This window comes from Ascaphus truei, chromosome 1 (genome assembly GCF_040206685.1).
Source record: "Ascaphus truei isolate aAscTru1 chromosome 1, aAscTru1.hap1, whole genome shotgun sequence".
Lineage (NCBI taxonomy): Eukaryota > Metazoa > Chordata > Amphibia > Anura > Ascaphidae > Ascaphus > Ascaphus truei.
This window is the reverse complement of record NC_134483.1, coordinates 463876677-463897219: the sequence shown is the minus strand read 5'-3', so window position 1 is coordinate 463897219 and position 20543 is coordinate 463876677. Positions and strand designations below refer to the sequence as shown.

At 41.0% G+C, this 20543-nt stretch overlaps 2 protein-coding genes across 6 annotated transcripts in view; one reads left to right on the top strand and one right to left on the bottom strand.

Annotated features, from left to right (window-relative positions):
- The window catches only part of CRACD (capping protein inhibiting regulator of actin dynamics), a 97596-nt gene extending 83670 nt beyond the window's left edge, over nt 1-13926 (top strand). For all 3 annotated transcript variants that reach the window (XM_075566192.1, XM_075566184.1, XM_075566177.1), the window contains 3 exons: nt 7101-7291; nt 7699-7858; nt 11278-13926. In XM_075566192.1, coding sequence (XP_075422307.1) covers nt 7101-7291; nt 7699-7858; nt 11278-11438 — 512 coding nt within the window. In that variant the 3' untranslated portion in view covers nt 11439-13926. The remainder of the gene's footprint in view (nt 1-7100; nt 7292-7698; nt 7859-11277) is intronic.
- A 5292-nt stretch (nt 13927-19218) lies between these two features.
- The window catches only part of AASDH (aminoadipate-semialdehyde dehydrogenase), a 34180-nt gene continuing 32855 nt past the window's right edge, over nt 19219-20543 (bottom strand). For 2 of the 3 annotated variants that reach the window (XM_075566142.1, XM_075566151.1), the window contains one exon: nt 19221-20514. In XM_075566142.1, coding sequence (XP_075422257.1) covers nt 20122-20514 — 393 coding nt within the window. In that variant the 3' untranslated portion in view covers nt 19221-20121. Of the gene's footprint in view, nt 20515-20543 lie in introns of all 3 variants that reach the window. The other variant, XM_075566161.1, reaches the window with a different exon arrangement.

Here is a 20543-nt window from a genome sequence, read left to right as displayed (position 1 = left end):
CATCCAGATAGCACCAAGAATATTCATCTACACATAATAATAGTGCTTGCTTGTCAAACCGCAGTTATAATCCCTAGAGCAGCAGAGGTGGCACCAATTTTTTTCTAGTGAGGTTGCCCATGCTCTGTTCAGCTTTTATTTAATGTCACCTGGCCTCAGTAACTCATAGCCCTCAGTAAATAATATTACTTTGTGTTTAAAGGGCTTTCAAGGTTACAAATACAATCAGCACAATAGATATCCCTTGAAGTAATGCTGATAGTAGACAGTGTGCCCTGCAACCCATCAGCTGGTTTAGTTCACATTACTAGAGCTGTTGTTCTGAATAACCGAGATGGTGCGGGATTATCTTCTGATCTTGTTGGGTCTGACACCAAACCCCATTCCAAAGGTGCCTTAGACATGTCAACCCAACAACACTTTGTGTGCTGTGGGAAGCAAGTGGACTCACTTCCTGCAGTTTGTAGAATTTTATTGATTGTAAAAAATAAAGTATTTCAGTTCAGTATGTGTCTGGCACTCTGGCAGGTGAAACAGTGAATATGTTTGTCCCTGTTCTGTTATACCATAGCCATGTTTGTGCATATCGGTCATCTAGCACCAAAATGAGCGTATATACGGTACCTAAAGTAGCTCTCTTTAAAAGCAGACCATTTCCACTCCTGGTTGACAGTTTAATATAATCTTCCTTGTGGAGCACACTTGAGATACATGTGAAATATGCTAATAGCTAGATTAGCTACATGTGTGAGCAGTGAGCAGCTCAAATGTAAGATGTGACACTAATACTCCCTATCATCTGGTTTATCTCACACTGCTTGTGCCGTGGCCTACAAAAGCAGTGGTTGTGGGACCTTGGCCTGTTGGATCTGACATGATTCCAGTCATTATGTTGGTGCCTTAGGCTTATTATGAACTCTATATAGTTAGTATGAAAATCATTTTAGGAAGTGTGGGACGGGACTCATTTAAAAATACTTTGCATAAACCATTAGCATATGCGCTCCTTTTTCAGCAGAGAACTGTCTCCCTAATTTATTTGCTGCTAATAAAATTAGAAATCTCTCTCTCATCCATGGATCAATGGAACTGCCGGATACGGTCCATTTAGTCCTAAGGCAGCCAGGGGCAGTGTACGTGTGTCAGCCGCATGCACATGCAAGGGGGTTACATTGCCAATCAGGCACTACCACACGGAAACTCTCCTTAACTTCAATGGGAGTTTTCCAGATCAGTAGTGTCACACTTTAATGCATATGTGTTTATGAAGAAAAAAAGAGGTGTTGTATGGCAGTAGGGAGATGAGCTAAAACAAGAGAGGGTATTTTTGTAGTGAATGGTTTGATCAAAAGGAAGCTACAAAGATCCAGTGCTCCAACAATGTCCAAAAATATGAATTGTATGTTTGTTTACTCAAATTATGTTGCCATCATCTCGATTTATTATAGATTATTTTTGTTTTTTTGGACATAAAATTATACATGGTTTAAAAAACTAATTACGTTTCACCGGTGTTAACAATAAACAGTACATTTGTAGTAGGTTTTAGCAGAGCAACATTAGAGTTCTTCATAGATAGAATTATAGCGGACAGAGCTTTTCCAAACCTCATTGATTTCATCTCCATTTGAACTGTTTTCCTCTAAAATGAATCACAACCACCAACAATGTAAATGTCTTCATTACCAAGACAGATACCAGAACGTTAAAAAAACAAAAATAAACTCTACAGTCAAAAAGGAATTGTAGCTGTGGTGGTCCCTTGATTGATATAAGAATAACAGAAACAATAAAAGGAAAGATAAGTTGTAGGGGGTGGATTTTATTGGACCAAAAATGGTTTAGAGTGTAAAAGTTTTCAGTCCTCCTGAGAATACAGAGAGAAGGCTGTCAGCCTGGAGCCCTGAGTACTGGAAGTCTGCCTTAAAAAATACTGTGCTTCTTAGGTTACTATACCTGTGGGGTAAGGACTGCCCATTGAACTTTTGCTACACATTCTGGCGTTTGACTGGGAACCACCTTAGCTGGCCAGTGATTGTAGCTCGAAAGGTTATTTTGTTATTTCCTGAGTGGAGTAGGTTTTATTTGGTTACTTTGCCTTAAAGGGTCAGGTTATGTACAAAGTGTTATTTGTTTTAAGTCTCTGGACAAAATAAACCACAGTGAATTACACTCCTGTGGCAAACTGTCTGTTTTCTTTCTTATAACCGGTCATCGTGCCACAAGTGCAGCGCGTTTGACACCTCCGTCAAATCTGTTACTTCATTGGCAGGTATACTGGAAGTCTCCTTTATGTATCTTTGGGATATCTAATTGTTTTCTTTAATAGTTAGTTTTATCCCCCAGACACTTCATTTATGTATGTCTATATGTTGTTTGTCTGTGTTGTCTTGTTAGTCTTTTGGGTACTATTTATTGAATTATGTTCACATATTTATATTATATTTAGCACTTTCATATATTCGTTTTGTAGTATATGTTTGTTTTTCATGCTCTTATGGGTAGTACACCCTTATTCTTGGGTATTTATGGTGGTACATAGGTTGCTATAGATGTGCTCCTTTCCTTTGTTTGTACTGTTGGGGTTTTACATTATATTTGATGTGCTACGTCTTGTCATGTGACTCGATGCTTATTTTGGCATCCTGTCACTAAAGGCAATGAAGGGGAGGAATTCGGAGTACTGCCCTGGTGCGGGGTGTGCTGACGCCGAGCCGCACACAGAGGTGTGTGCGCTGCGTTGCGCATGCGCGTACTTCTGTCGCGCCCGTGACGTCACGGTGGAGTCTGATTTTCAGGCCAGATTACCAGCTGCAGCGCATCGATTTAGGTAAGGTGTATATATATATATGTGTATATTTGTATGTTTATTATAGCCCTCACCTTGAGAAAGACTGCATGGGCAGTTGAAACGTTGGACTTTTTGGCTGTGAATAAATTTCCTTCTTTGCTAAGCCCGAGTGCCAGGATCTTCTTTTCTACAAGGGTTGGTGAGCCCAGTAACGGCATGAAAGATGTTTTAAGAGCCCTGCTGCAAGCCACTGCTGTAGAGGAGCAAGTTGCCTCTGTTCAGCAGAAAACTAATCGTATAGCAGTAGAAAGCTCAGCAGACCAGGCAAGGCCAGCGGGAAGCAAAGCATCTGTTAGCAGCACAGATTGGGACCATTACGGAGACGCAATGAGAGAACCATGCAATTCTGCAATTCTGAGGGAAGTGGTCCAGAGCCGGTCCCAACCAGCCAGTGCCTGCAGAAGATGATACCGCAGGATGATGTTGAGGGGTACCTCATAGTTTTTGAGCGGACTGCTGCCATGGATCATTGACTCCACACTCAGTGGGCTGGCATTGTAGTGCCCTTTCTTTTTGGTGAAGCCCAAAAAGCCTATTCCGATCTAGAAAAAGAGGCTGCAGCAGACTGTGAACATCGTAAGGCCAAGATCCTGGCGAGACTCGAGGGTTTCCATAGGAGGTTCTACAAGTGGTGATACCATGACCAGAAGGCTGTTAGGTCCCAGATGTTCGTACTGAGATCCAGCTGGCACGGAAGTGGTTAAAACCAGAAGCCTCTACAGTTGCCCAAATTGTTGAGATGTTGGTGTTGGACTGATTCCTTTGAGTTCTACTCCAAGGCCTATGCAAAAAGATGGGACAAAGAAGTCCCACCCACTGGTGTAGGCATGGAAGTCCCACCAAATACAAGAATATGGTGGCCCTAGTGGAGTGCTACATGCCTGCCAGAGAATAGTCTAATTTCTCTCCATTTGCAACCCACCAAAACTTGGAGTATCACCTAAGCCGAAACACTGGTAAGGTACAAAAGACTGGGACTCCGTTTCAGGGTGCTGAAGACACTCAGGGTGGAGGTTGGGTCACTAGTGCTGAAAGGGGGTTCCAGGACAGGAAAATTCCAGTTACATGTTTGAGTGTCGGGACTTGGGTCATGCATAATCTCTATCTTGTACGAACCTATGACCAGACGTTTGTGAACTGGTATGTTTGAGCGGCACTCTTGAGAATAATCATGTTTTCTGCACATTAGTTATATTAAATGGGAAAACAGCAGCCCTCGTGGACTCTTTGAGCGACATTACATTGGTCTCAAGAAATATCATTAAGCTATCCCAATTGCACCCAGATAAGAAGTTGTGTACTTTATAAGTAGACCCCCGGCATGAATCTGAGGCAGGAAAAAGGCCAACATATTTTCTAAGTGCCGTCCGCCACCCGTGCCGATCCTTCTCCTCAGCAACTTGCCAACTTTAGTGCAATATGCTACTGCTTCAGTAGAGGAGACACAAAGATCCCAACAGACAGCGATGCAATGTTTTCAGCGAGGAGACCGAGTAATTGTACATGTTCCATCCCCAAGAACAAGCTTTTATCACATTGGCAAGGGCCATATGAGATTATTGAACAGGTCAGACATGTGAATTATACAATCAGACAGCCACATTGAAGAAAAGTAGAGCAGATCTATCATATAAACCTGTAAAACCCTGGAAGGATAGGGAAATGTATATGATGGTTCTAGATCATCCGCTAGATGGAAAGGGTACTCAAGACCCAGCAGTTAAAATCTAGACAAAGCTGTCCCATGCGCAACAGGATGAAACCACAGAAATGATAACAAGAAATACATTCTCAATTATACCAAGGAGAAGCCATGAGATTCTTCATGACATAGTCACAGAACTAGGAGCGACGGTTAAGGTAAAATAGTATAGAATCCCAGAAACAAAAAGGAAAGCAAATGAGACGATGATGAAAATGTTAGCACTGGGGGTGTCAGGTCCAATGGGATAAAAATGTACGACCTCTGCTATTCACGACAGCAGCACTAGCAGTGAGATAAACCAGTTGCTGGACTAGCTCCACTGCTGCACCATTCTTCTAAGCTCTGCTATTCACTGCCCACGTGTTGCAAATCAGCCTTGTGTTCATTCCCCCTAGCTTCCTTTATAAGCTGACAACTTCCACTTCCTGGTTACCGGATCATTGTGCTTCTGCCATTGCATTGCATCCAGCGTTGCTATCCGACCATCTATCTGCCTGTCTGGCGTGCTTGCTGCCTGCCTGACTATGTTTGTGACCTCTGCCTGCTCTGACCCTGGCCTGCCTTACTAAGTTCTACCTTTAGCCTGCCCTGATCCCGGACTGCCGCCTGTCCTGACCTCGACCTTCCCTTCTGCCTCATGCAATGTACAGTGTTTGCCGATCCTGCCATGTAACAACACTGTGCTTCTCAGCCAGTCGCAACGGCCATGCTCCAAGCTTTGTTCTGTTCCCCCTGCTCCAGCCATCAGGATCCACACCCTGCCATTGAGCCCCCCTTCATTGGTACCTTACATTGGGTGATTGAGGAATCACACACCCAATGGTCAAGTCCCATCATCATCGTGCATGTCTGATGGGTCTATTTGAGTCTGCAATGACTACAGGAATGTCAATGACGTTTCTAAATTTGATGCATATCCCATGCCTCGAGTTGATGAGCTAATTGAAAGATTAGCAAAGGCTAGATATTTAAGCACACTTGACCTCACAAAAGGTTATTGTAAATTCCACTGGAGTAAGCAAAATAAAAAACAGCCTTTGCAACACCCCAATGCCTCTATCAGTGTGCATTCTTGGCCTTCATGGAGCCCCTGTCACGGCTTCTGCATACTTGGATGATGTTGTTCATAACAAGACTGTAACTCCCATCTATAAAAGGTAGAGGAAGTACAGTACTCCAAATCTTTAGGAAATTGGTCTTACAGCCAATCCTGCCAAATGTTCGAAGGTTTGGCAGAGACAAAATACCTCGGCTATGGTGTGGGGAGGGGAACGCTAAAGCCCCAACTCAAGGGGGAGGCAATTGAAAACTGTCCACATCTGCAAAGGAAGAAGGAGCTTGGGACATTCTTAGGAATAGTTTGAATACTAAAGGCGTTTAAGTACGTATTTTGCAATGAGGGCTGCTCCAGTCACTGACCTCATAGAAGCAAGAATACCAGATATAGTAAAGTTGAACAGTACTGCTGAGGAAGCTTCTGCAGACTTCCCCACAGCAGTTTGTAATCACCCTGTTTTAGTGTTTTTTTTGTTTTGTAGAGAAAGCAAGTTTAGCAGTTAAATGGGCAGCTGAGACCTTAGAGTACTACCTATTGGGCAGAACCTTCACTTTGATAACAGACCATGTTTCATTGCAATGGATGCATAGGCACAAAGACAAAAACTCAAGTCGTTCATTGGTTCCTTTTCTCGCAACCTTTTAGGTTTACTGTTTAGCACAGAGCTGGTATACTGCATGGTAATGCAGATGCCTTATCGAGACTGTGTAGTCTCTCTGCAAGGGATGCTTCACACGTTACTGTTACATTGGAAAGGGCAATATGAGACCGTCAGAGATGCCTTCTCTGTCTGCAGAAGGTTAGCACGTGCTCTGTTCCCAGCATGATGGGGTTAACCATTGCTAGCAGCAGCTTCCAGATGCAACCAATTGACCTGAGCTGCAAGGTTTAAAAAACAACTTGAGAATACAGCCAGAGTTTCACACACAGGGCCGAGAGAATGCTCTCAGCCTGGACTCCCTTTAAGTCTGCATTGGAAAAGACTGTGCTTTTTTGGATACTATACCTGTGATTGTAAGGGACTACCCATTGAACTTCTGCTACACATTTTGGTGTTTGACTTGGGACCAGCTTAGCTGACCAGTCATGGTACAGTAGTTAGAAAAGTTATTGTGTTTAGTTTGCCTCCTGAGTGGAGTAGGTTTTATTTTGTTACTTTGCCTTAAAGGGACAGGGTACCCACAATGTGGTGTTTGTTTTGTTTTAAGTCCATGGACAAAATAACCCAGCGAGTTACACACTTGCTGCAAACTGTCAGTGTTCCCACTGATCACTAGTCATCCTGCTACAGTACTATAAACCATTTTTGGACCAATAGGTGTTGTTCTACCTACAATATTTTTCCATTTTCATTAGTTGCTTTATTTATTTTTTGCAGTCAAATTATAATCTTTCCAGGACATTTTTAGTGTAACTATTCTATTTATTGACAAAACAAAATCTAAGAAATGCCTAGTAAACTTAATACATCTTATCTTTCCTTTCAGAAAGACCCGTTCTCCAGAGTCGGCATTCTTTAGATGGCTCCAGACTGATGGACAAAGTTGAGTCAGCTCAGCCTCTCTGGATAACATTAGCTCTACAAAAACAGAAAGGATTTCGTGAGCAGCAAGCTTCCAGGGAGGAGAGGAGACAAGTCAGAGAGGCCAAGCAAGCAGACAAACTAGCAAAAGAGAATGTAATTAAATGCATTGATACACACATTATTTAGGCTCTGTACACAGGGAATAAACGCAACCGTGATTCTGTTAAAGTGGACAACTGAAAATGCCTGAGTTTTGTACATATTGAGCTGCATTGTCCTTTTTTAGAATCCATCATGACCTCAGCCGTAGTAGAAGACATTTTTTTTTTAAATAGCTGTACACACACGTTTTTGAGTCCTCTCAATTCTCTTATGCAAATATTCTTGCTGGCAACTTTTCGAAACGCTTGTGGCAAACTGTATCTGTGAAGAACTATTATATTGGTTGATTATGAGACATGAAATCTGCAACAAAGTTCTGCAACTCCAGGACGATTAGAACGACTCACTGCAGCGCATTGCTATTTATCATGACACTTTTTTCTCAACTTTCTTTTCAGGATGGGGTCAGTAACCAGACTACAGAATACAGAAGCAGAACAGGTTCGCTGCAGAAATCTGCCACTCAAGAAGAAGAGAAGAAATGTGAAACGGTCGTGTCTCTTCTGCAGCGCAGAGAGCAGCTGCAAAAGTCTAACACTCTTCCCACGTCGGTCACAGGTAAACCACTGAAAGGCAGCACAAAGGTCATTTACAAAGGACGATGTCTGGTAAATGTCGTGAGGAATAGCGCAAAGGGGGCAAATAATGAAGCTGCAGTCCAGCTTTATGGGATAAACGTGAGGTGGACGTGATCACATTTAGTCTAATACCACTGTGCAATACGTTTGTGGAAAAGAATAGTTATCTCTACTGTCTCAGTAGCATATGCAGTGCTCTACATGGTATATACGAAATTACAAGAGAGAATAGAACACACAACTGGAATAAACGTATCAGATTTAAATGTAAACCTCTCTACTCTCTACCAATATAGCAGTCAATCAGATCCAGTTACATAGTTACATACGGCACTAGATGAAGTTGCGACAAAACCATACGTCCATCAAGTTTAATCTGTGCTAAATTTAAACGACAGATACTTTATCCTATATTTGTATTTACAGTATATTGATCCAGAGGAAGGCAAACAAAACCCCAATTGAAATATCATCTAATGATATCTCATAAGGGAAATAACTAATTCCTTCCTGACTCCAATATTGGCAATCAGATTGCTCCCTGGATCAACATCTTTCCCCTGTTTTCTTATTTGGTATATACCTGTATATTTTTCCTTTCTAAAAGATATCCAACCTTTTTTTGAAGATATATATTGTATCTGCCATCACAGTCTCCATGGGTAATGAATTCCACATTTTAACTCCCCGTACGGCAAAGAACCCTTTCCTTTGTTGCTGGTCAAATCTCCTTTCCTCCAACCTGAAGGTTTGTTTGTATTTAGTTATCCTATCCCTTCTTAGACGCCTTTTTCTAATGTAAACAAATCTAATTTAGCTAGCCTCTCCTCATAAGTCAGATCTACAATTTTTCTACTTCCATAATGTCTTTTCTAAGGAGTGGCCAAAAACTGTACTCCATATTCAAGGTATGGTCTTACTAATTCTTTACAGAGAAGCATAATTATGTTTACTGCTCTTCCATCCATTCCCCATTTAATACAAGATAATATCTTGTTAGCCTTTGCAGCTACTGCATGACATTGGGCACTATTGCTAAGCCTGCTGTCCACAAGCACTGCTAAATCCTTCTCCATCAAGGATTCTCCTACATTTTCCCCATTTAATTTGTAAGTCACCATTTTGTTCTGGTTACCAAACGTATAACCTTACATTTAATTGTATTAAACCCCATCTGCTACTTGCCTACGCAAGTTTCCTGTCTATCCAAGTCCTTCTGGAGATAAATTACATCCTGCTCGGATGCTACTACCTTACACAATTTAGTGTCATCAGCAATGATGGCGACTTTGCTCTCTATTCCAAGCTCAAGGTCATAAATAAGTTAAAAAGCAGGGGTCCCAGTACCGATCCCTGAGGTACTCCACTCACAACTTTAGCCCAACTTGAAAAAGTTCCATTTACAACAATTCTCTGCTGTCTATCCTTCAACCAGTTTTCAATCCAGGTGCAAATATTTTACTTTACTTTATTTTGTACACCAACCTCGTGTGGAACCGTATCAAAAGCCTTTGCAAATTCTAAGTAGACCACATCAACTACATTACCCTGGTCTAAACTCCTACTTACCTCCTCAAAGAAACTAATAAGGTTAGTCTAGCACGACCTATCCTACATACAGTTGTGTGAAAAAGAAAGTACACCCTCTTTGAATTCTATGGTTTTACATATCAGGACATAATAACAATCATCTGTTCCTTAGCAGGTCTAAAAAAAAAAATATATATATATATTTTTGTTAAATCATGACACGGTGTAATATGTCATGTGTTGTTGTTCATCTGAGGTTGTATTTACCTAATTTTAAGACCTGCTAAGGAACATATGATTGTTATGTCCTGATATTTAAAACCATAGCATTCAAAGAGGGTGTACTTTCTTTTTCACACAGCTGTAAATCCATGCTGACTATTACGAATAATTTTGTTATCCTTAGGTATTACTGAATATTTTATATTAATTACCCAAGGGTACACACTGATAAGTGTGCTTTGCTAACAACGTTTTAAAGACTGCCCATTTATCTTCCACATTTTTTCCTGCAAAAACATCACCCCAATTTATTCCTTGTAGATTAGTCCTCAGTTTATTAAAATCTGCCTTTCTAAAGTTTAAAGTCTTCGTTGAACCCAAGTAATATGGTTTTTGATAATATTTTTAAAATGAGACCATGTTATGATCACTGTTACCCAAATGTTCCCAGACTTGAATATTTGTTATTACTTCTACATTGTAATTTAAGCACCTCCAAAAACCTGTTTCCTTTCATGGTAATGCTAATCTCATTGCCCCAATCTGTCTGGATAAATACAATCACCGATTCTGATGAAGGTGGTCAAGATGAATCACAGTAAGGAGCGGCTCAGTGAGTAAAGGTTCAATCTGAGCCTGGTTCAAACCCCAGTGTCAGCTCCTTGGGACCTTGGATAAGTCACTTTATCTGCCTGTGCCTCAGACACTAAAACCATAGATTGTAAACTGCAATTGGCAGAGACTGTATGTAAAAATGCTATGTACAAGGCTGCTTACCGCGCACTATAGTGTAACTGTGCAGCCAGGGATTCTGGGAAATGACTTGCAAATGAGCACACGTGTCACCTTTTGCTTCAAATCCATTTTTACATGGACCCTTACATATATATAATGTATAACTGAAGATCTAAAATTATTTAACTGTGATATACAGTATATGGTGAAGAAAAACTGGCGTAGATAAAAGCTTAAACACACACACACACACACACACACACACACACACACACACACACACACACACACACACACACACACACACACACACACACACACTTTCCTTCTGAGGCCAAGCCAGAAATGTAAATTAGGTTGTAATCTCTTTTTTTGCCTCTGGCCTGGTTACAGGAGACCAAACTTTAGCTTAGCTAGCAATCCAATGCAATTTTGCCAATTCCAGGACAACATTGCTGTTAAGAGTTTATAGTCTGGAGTGGGGATTCAATAATTATTTGCCAGGATTCACTTATCTTCTATATGGGTTATCAGACAATAATCCCAACTCAACGTCTTTTGGCAACCAATGCGAGACCGCAGTGCGATTATCTGTGTCAGATGTTAGAGAATCTCCCCAGTGTGTCAGAATTTAAGATGTGCTTGGAAACTTAGACTTAAAAGCCTTTTTCGAAACGTAAACCTAAAAATGTAACACTAAACAGCAAAATTAGAAATATTGCAAAAAATATATAAATTAACCCAGAGTGGTTCCCAAAGTATAACATTCAGACTGATGGATGTGCATGAGACATGTGGACTGAATATTCTTAATCTCTGCTCAGTTACTGTCTAGTTATTCTTGTGCTCCCTCTCTTGTAATGAACGCTCAGTAAACTATCTTGATTTTTATCATCCGCATTTCTCAAACAGTGGAGATTGCTGATTCCGTTCCAGTCCCTCCTCTGGCAAGAGAGCTTCCTAAGAGATTCTCTACTCCGGATGCTACTCCTGTGTCATCGGAACCCGCCTGGCTGGCCTTAGCCAAGAGGAAAGCAAAAGCCTGGAGCGACTGTCCACAAATAATTAAGTAGATATCTTATTCTAGTTAGTTAAAACTGATTACATGTTTGTGTTGTATTGTATGGTTGTTATGACAGAACTATACAGGGGGGATCTGTTATCCCAAAAAAACAAAAAAGAGCATTAATAATATTTGTTGTTATTTTGGTCAAATGTGATATCCGTATTGAAAGAAGATGAAAGTTTTAAATGATTTGTTTTTTAATATATACAAAACACGACTTCCAGTATGTAGTCTCAAACACCCATGATATGTCTATAAAGAACTTTTGTGAACAGCTGGGGAGATGTGACTTCAATGGGGCTGCTAGTGAAAGTCTTCCAGTTGCAATATTACCTGCAGAAATAGCATCAGTAGGGTCCTGGTTTTGCAGCTGGGGGTGTTTATAAGTCCCATTGATCTTAACCGTAAGTAAACCATGTAACCCCTGCAACCAATTACAAATCTCTCTGTGCCTCGGGCGTTACATATTACATTGTAATCTTTTCAGGTACTTACTGGGCTTGTGTATATTGCTGTGTTGATGTTTTATAGAAATATGAGAAATGCATTCGAATGATACATTTCATATTTGCCCAATAACGGGTGTCACAACCTGCACAAAAAAATGTCTTCTCTGGACCAATACGACCACGACAATTTTGCACATTTTCTTTTCCACGCTTTGGTATTTTGTGCCTCTGCTGTAGTCATATTCATGAACTGCTGGTAAACATATGAAATTGCTGATCCTCTGTAATCATTCACTAAACCACTTATGTAGGTTAGTGCACGGTAAGTGGCATTAGCGTATGATTTAGCAAATGATCCATGGATCACAACCTATTTATTCACTATGAGTGATATTTCTTATTTCTTGTTAAGAGCGTATTCTTATTGATGTCTGTAATGTTGCTGATGTATAAAAGGATAATACTATTGAAGTATGCAGGACAACTGAGTTTGGGGTTGAAGAAATAGCGGTTTAAAATGTAATCCAAGTTCATAACATCATTTTAATTTGTATACAATTGTTAATTTTCTCTCCATGCAGAATTTCCATCCACACGGGTTTGAACAATTTTGCTGAAATCACACTAGATAATGTTTTACATTTGCCAATATTGTTTTTGGTAACTGTTCATTAATGCATAGATACTGTAGGTAATATCTCAGAAAGTGAGCTCGTTTTAGGCGTATCTGTGTTAATTATGTAGTTGTGTGGAGAACCAACATACTTAGCATCAGTTCTGACTGAAGCGTAGATTCACAGAACTCCGATAAGTGAAAAAATTGGTGTTAAATACCGTTAATGACAATTTGTCTTTATCGGCCTATTCACTAAACCCATATCACATGCGGTAAAGCAGTAATTACGTGTATTTTACCCCGGTATTTTTTGGCGTTAGTTTTAAAGCAAATAAGCCTGCTAATTCATTATTAATGAGCACTAATGCGTTCACTACATTTTGATATCTATAGATTAACTGCAATTGTTATCACCTACCCCAGACTGGGGTTAGGCCTATCTTGCCTATGTATATAAATGGTCATTATATACATGTATGCAAAATAACTTAAACCAACCTGGAATAGATTATAAACATTTAACAACTTTTGAATATATTAACCCATTAGTAGCCCAAGTGACCAACTTGTCATGAATCACGGTAAACAAGGGGGTTTAATCCCCATCTACCTCTTTCTGAGGGGCCTAGACAACAAGCCACATCAAACACACTAACACCACCACTCCATCAACAGGAATGACACAGCCCTACTAGCCTGTCAAGAGGCAGCTACTACAGAGTAGGATCCAAGGGGCTGTGAAAGCAGGGCCCCTTTAGTGAAGGTGTAAACAGGGTCAAAAGCAAAGGTCAAGGCAGGCGGCAATGGTTCGTAGTCAGGGTCAAACGCAGGAGTCCTGGGCAGGCAGCAGGGACTGGAAACAAGACTGGAGTAGGAACAGTAGCAGGTATGGGTAGGAACAGGCCCCGAGTAGCAGGAACGGGAAGTTTTTATAGGCAGGCAAAGGCAGAAGACAGGTGCATGAAATAAACAGCAGAGAGGATCCGAAGTCAAGGTAGAAGCAAACAGCATTTCCGGTGGACATGCAGGGGAACTGAAGACTGGGAGCGAGAGCAACCAGACCCTGTCAGGGATGTCCCAGACATATCCAAAACTGGTTAATAGGGCTGTACTGTAAGTCATTCCTCTAGATCAGGGGTGGCAAACTGGGGGGAGGCGCAAGATTCTTCAGTGGGGGCACAGCGGTTGCAGAAGCCCTGTGCTCTTCCCCCAAGGCATTTAAATTCATTCCGGGGGATTGCATGAGGCCTCTGCAACTTCACTTACCTTGTCTTCGGCGATGCATCGCCATGGCAACACGGCATTAAATTACCCAGCGGCATCATTTGACGCTGAGAGCCGGAGTCAAGGTAAGGGAGGGGGGCGCGAGCAGGGAGGGAGGCAGGCAGGGGGGCACATGAGGGAAAGATTGCGCACCCCTGCTCTAGATCAGTGGTTTCCGACTCCAGTCCTCAAGTACCCCTAACAGCCCAGGTTTTAAGGACATCCTCATATTAGTACAGGTGGCTCAATCATTTTGACTGAACCAGCTGTGCTCAAGCAGGGATATCCTTAAAACCTGGATTGTTGGAGGTCCTTAAGGACTGGAGTCAGGAACCACTGCTCTAAATGGTGAGGGGTTGCGAGATGTGGATTAGAGATGGATGTGTGAAGGGGGTAGGTGCCCCTTAAAATTACTCCACCTCTACACACATAACAAGTAACTCCATATTCTTAGACCACCCTAAATATTGTTACTGTAAAAGCATCCTCAAAATTTACCCTTAAAATTAATCATCTAAGGAATCTGTAACCATCATTTTCCAAGTTTCACAAAGCTATGAATAAGTGCATATGTTTATAATTTGTCTAATTTTGGGATATCCAAAAACGTGAAGGGTTATTAAGCATTAGTCACTAAAATATGTGTTACAATTACTAGATGACTGGCTGATATAGGAAGCAGATGTAGGTCTTGATTTGTCAAAAACCCAAGGGGTGATGTTGGTGCAAATCTCTGTGGATAAATGTCAGTGTAATAAATACACTCAAAAGCAGCAAAATGACAGAAGATACTATAAACCTGACCTCAGCAACGCTATATACTTCCAACCTCTAAGGCAGGGGTGCACAAACTTACCTTAATGCGCCTCCATCTCCTGTCCCCTCCGGCTCGCCCCCCTTCTCCTCCTCTCCCTCCCCCACCCCCCCCGTGGCTCCGGCGTCAAATGACGTGGTGGGGTCGTCACCTCACGTTGCCATGGCAACATGCCAACATTTGACGCCGGTTGCCATGGAGACGTGTCGCTGGAGGCAAGGTAAGTAAAAAGTTACAGAGGCCTCGCGCGATCCCCGGAATTTATTTTAAATGCCTTCAGGGAAGCGCAGGGCCTCTGTAACAGCCGCGCACCCCCATAAAATCTCTCGCGCCCCCCCTGCCCTGAGGCAGAGGACTGGAGGTGAGAACCTCTGCTCTAGGGGCTACATCCACGAAGCTCCATTCAATCAGGGTTCATAACGTGAGGTCACCTAAAACAGGAACAGACATTATGTTCCCTGGGTTAACATGGTATACTAGCAGCTAATTATATACCAAAACAAGATCCGAAGTGCATCTCATTAACACATGCTTAACACAACGGTATGCTATAATAATGTGTCGTTATCTTCCAATACCCTGATGTTACGCCTGTCTTGGTGTTACTCCTTTCCAGACCTAGAAAGAGGGAGGAGAGGGAAATCATGCTATATTATTTAAAGTATGTCTAACTGTGGTGTTATGCCCAGACACTGCAAAAGTCATATTTTAGAGTCTGGATAGGAGTAATGCAAAGTTTAGGTAAAACTTAAATAATATAACGTTACATCACCGTAATCAACCTTAACGTACCTTAGTGGAAATGCAATGTTATGATAATGCCTCTTATGCAAATCATTTAATATCATCACCAACATCCACTATAGTTAACGCTATGCATTTTACGGGAGAAAACATGACTTAGCGGTATGTTATTGCCCTTTAAGGATACACGGTTAGCCTTAGCGTAGTGTTAAATCCATGTTTTGTGGAGCTGGATCTAAAGGCCGAGATAATTGCAGATAATGACACCTACATTGCACTAGTTCGGGAAAGTACTCTCCTGTGGGTTAGCCGGCAGCAATGGGGTCTTATTCTGTATCAGCCAAAGTCAATGGGGAATAACGTCCTGAAAACGGTCCAATTGGCCGCTTCGGTTGATATAGAATAAGCTCTACAAAATCGCCTAGGAAGACATGGCAAGATTGTGTGTTTGCAGAATTGCCCAATCTGTTTTTGTGGTTCTCAGCCCTCTGTGTAGGAGGCCCCATTCATATTACTTATGCCTGTATACTTAAAGAAAATCTCCTTATTGTGTTTTTCTGTCTTCCTTCAACCCTCTCAATGCTGAAGCAACCGGTGACGCATTGGAATAAGCAATCACTTCAGGCATCGCTGTGAAAAATACCATAGTTTTAATTTACTGCAGCCTAGAACTATGCAGAAATACAGAAGCTGAACTAATGTTTGTTTAGGAAAACATGCTGTATGGACAAAAAGGCCCCAGAACAAACGCAAAATTTACTAGATCAGCCAAAATGTCAATTAAAACCTGTGACACCAGTAAGTTATTCAACAGTAGCGGCAAAGCAGAATTAGAGTCCAGACCAATGTTGTAAATAGTGGAACAGAGGAGACCGTCACTAACCTGCCGAGAAGCACAAGTATCCAGCACCTTTTCCCTGCTTTGTAATCCAGAGAAATTGGAGAAGACTAATTACTCATTTATCTCACACCATTATAAGCAGTTTTCATACCATTTCACATTTTATTAATATGCATTCATTTACATAACAGCCTACAGCAACCGGAGCATTGATGTTAAAATTAGGTTTCTTCTAAAGGAAAGAGTCACAAAAACACACAAGCAACCATCTTTAATTTTAGCAACTTAAATTGCACTTTCTTTCTTAGATCTGTCTTCAATGCATTTCCCTAATAATGCAGTTATGGAACTCTTGCAAAAGAGAGAGGCTTACTAAATGTACAGTACTTTCACAAGTAATAGTGAACACTCCTTTAAGACCCATAGGTAGGTAGGTATTCTCCGTAAACGACATTGCTTCATCTTCTACAAGGTAGGAAGCGATGTGTTGTAGAGGCCAGCGGCAGGGAGTTCAATACGTCCTCTAGTGTTTCCACGCTTTGTAATTGCTGTCCTGCCATTGGGTTCTTGGCTAATTTTCCAGTTCTGTCTTCACGGGAATCAACACTCCCCATTTTTCATCCGGGCTTGTGACCGGCGTTGGCTGGGTTTAAGACCCAGAGGACTTTATTCAGTATACGGTGCAGCCACTTTCATGCACTGGAGATTTTAATCACACTCAGTGCACTCAAACTTACGCCTATAGTTTCTGCTCCTCTCCCAACATGCGGATTAGATGGTAAGCCCTTTGGGGTAGGTATTTTGCTCAACGAATGTTACATTTAAGTCTGGTTGTATTTATCCCATCTGTATTATAATATTCCCTGTATTGTAATGTTGTAAAAGGGATAAAAAAAACATTGTAAAGAGCTTCGTAACTGGTTGGTACCGCAAAAATATACATACATTTATTTGAATGTAGCAGATCTCTTATCCAGCCAGGGGAAACACCTCTTTGCCAGAGGGGCCTGCATTATATTGAGGACAATACTAGTGATAGACTGTGTGACTTAAAGAAATGCAATGGGCTTTGCAATCGCCCTCCAGGAACTGAACGGAATTAGGTAATTTATGGGCATAGAAGGGTTACTGTGAAGTTGCAGTGCAAATAGCTATTGGACATCCACTTATGGCCACACTGTACAGCCTACTCTAATACTGCCCCTAAATGTACACTCCTATTCTTAGCTTCCTTATTCCATATCAGACAACTATCTCCAACTTGCACTATATACCAGAAAGTGTTACTTTTAGATTTCTTACAGCCTTTTTAGGAACAAGAGTGGAAATTTGCAGAACAAAGCATACTGCCGAGATGGCGGGAACCATTTAGATGCTTTCAACATAAAATGAACCACATCATAGAAATATTTTGTCTATGTATCTGCAAAAAATATTTTTTCCCCAATAAGGTTATGTAAAATGGTAGAGGCACTGCATGTTGAAACAAAAATGAAGTTGTTAACAGAAAATGATAGTGTACAGTGCATGAGCTTTTATAACTACTACAGACAAATCCCACTAAGAAGTGTTACAAGTAAATAATCATTAATGGACATTCAAATGGATCTCTGTTATTGATTTGCTTAAAACTAGTAACATTTAGGCAATAACACTCTGTTTTCATGAAACCATAAAGAAAGAATTTACCATCGTTAGTGGGGACTTCAACTAATTCCCATACTATATGGTACACATTCTACTCAGACTGCTGCTCTGAAGCTAACTTGTTGCCCAAATCAAACATGGCGGCTTTAGCTGAGGTACACAGATGCTATCAATGTTCTTGGTATTTCTGGTTGTACCATGGAGTGAATCAAAGTGTTGTATGATATGAAGTCTCCTCTATCATTTGCTGTGTGGGAACATGCAATGATCCTTGATGTTCTTAGAACAGTTGTGTATAAAACTATAAACATGTAAAGTTGTGAAGTCTTTGTTTACTGTACTTTTTTTTATTTTTTCAGATGTTTTCAAGTACAATTGTTTCCTATACTGATGTTATTAGTTTTAACTAAATTATTAGCAAGTAAACATTGAAGGGGGGAAAAAAAGTCTGTATTCAGTGTCATCTGTTTACCAACTGTAAAATTCAGGTTTACTTTAAGCTACACTTTTTTGTGCTACAGGTGTTTTGCAAAATGTTTCAACAACAAGAAAAATAAAAAGAATATAAATTTAGTGTTATTTCTGTTTCGTTTTTTCTGACTTCTGTAATGATCCATTTAATAAAAAAATGTGAAAATAAATCTTCAATAAAAAGTATACACTTTAACAGGGCGCCGAGACGCTTTATATTATTATATTTTCCTTCCAGTTATTTTGTCGCCACCATCAGGATTAAGGTTGGACAGCGAAATTTGGGGCTACAGGAAAATAAAACTTCTTGGTGCAGGATATTTGTGTTATAATAATGTTAGTTTCCCCCCTCCCGATCTCTCCATTGCTGTAAAATGGCGTAGGGCCCATATTTACAAAGCAGAGCCATTCCTTACAACCTCAAAATACACCAAATGGAATAGCATCGCTTTGTAAATATGGCCAAAATGAGACAAAAAACATACTGATGCAATGGCATTTAGATGGTATCAAAATAAAATGATCCACATCCTAGAAATACAGATGCAGCGGCCGTTATTCGAACAAATCTCGAAATGGATTTCGAGATCTCCCCGTGTTCCGCACGAGTTTTGCCGGAGCAGACTAGAATGGCCCATCGGATTAACACAGCAGGGGTCTGCCTTTCTGTAATAGACACGCAGTAAGAGGCTGAATCAGTCACTCTACTGCGCGCCTCTCACAGGCGATTGCCGGGGTTTTATTTAATTTTAAACATTACAGTAATGTAGCAGGGGCTCTCCGGAGCTGAACCGCATTCACGTGATGTGAGACATTCACATGCATAGGAGATACCAGCACCCCATAACGGGGCCTGTATCTCCTATGCATGTAAATGTCTCACATCACGTGAATGCGGTTCAGCTCCGGAGACCCCCTGCTACATTACTGTAATGTTTAAAATTAAATATCTAGTAAGCACCAATAGACAACACCCCCCATACCTTCATATACTGTAAAACCAATATGTACACAGGATTAATACCACAGGCCGGCGGGTGTCCCCGGGTGGTCCCCATGTATGTTTGAGGGCCTCCGGTTGGTCCCTGCTAGGCTCTGTGGCCTCCAGGTGGTTCCCGCGGGGAAAAAGGTAACCGTTGTCACAGTAAAACACATTGTTATTAACGGACGGACATTAGCACAACTGCTGTTTTGTGAATGAGTTACTAGGGATAGTGGAATGTACTAGATTTGCATTCACATGGCATCTCAAAAACAGGATTCCTGGAAATTAGGGGAAATGATGTGTAATTGTTCTGGATTCCAGGAATAGTGTAAAATATTTTACCACATAACATGCAGGAACCGCTAGACTTGGTAACCTATTTTTAAATTAAAACATTTTCCTTAAAGGCTCTTTCCTTCCATTTTTTTTGCTGCTTAATGTTTAAGTTTTTTCTAAAATAGCATTCCAAGAGCTTTGCTTTGTTTAATAAATGCAGATCTTTATTCAAATCAGACGCAGGACTATTTTTTTTTTTTTTTTTAAAGACACTTTGACTGATGTTGAGAAGTACTGTAGTTATAGATCGAATATCCCATTATCATGCAACTGTGTCGTTCAGTATATGGTTTCCACACTTACATAGCAAACAGTGTATAAAAATATCTTATACGATGCAGCAAGGGAATATCGTCACTGGAGTGCGACAGCCATTATCAGACAATAATGTCAACTCTCTTGATAACTATTAACAAGAGATATCTGCCAACGGATATTAGGGATTAGTGTTGTATGGTCGAGCGGCTTAAAAACTGTTACAATTCCAACACCTTTTGGTAAGCGACGCTTCTGCCTTTGCATCTTCATCTGTCTGCCTTGTTGCTGAATAGATCCAAACAATATACGTAGTCGTTCCTGCAGCCCACAACAAGGCTGTTGCCCCACACTACAGGAGAAGAGAATATCTCCCCTTCAAGTTTGTATTTGTTGTTCAAGAGCCCTGTCTTAGCATCTAGTATCCACACGTTTCCATCTGTAGAAGCCGCTGCCAGCAGCTCTGTGTCCTCTGCGTGTGGGTTGGGAAACACAAATGGAGTTGCATATACTCGCAAGCTTGTTTTATATTTCCACAGTAAAACACCATCAGTGTTACAGCAGTAGATGAAGCCATCGTGCGAGCCAAAGCTTATTTGCTTGGTGACACTTGAGATGCACGGAGAGGAGAAAATTGGCCCGGTGGTGTTCAGTTTCCAAATCTGCTCAAAAATAACCCAAAGGAGAGAAA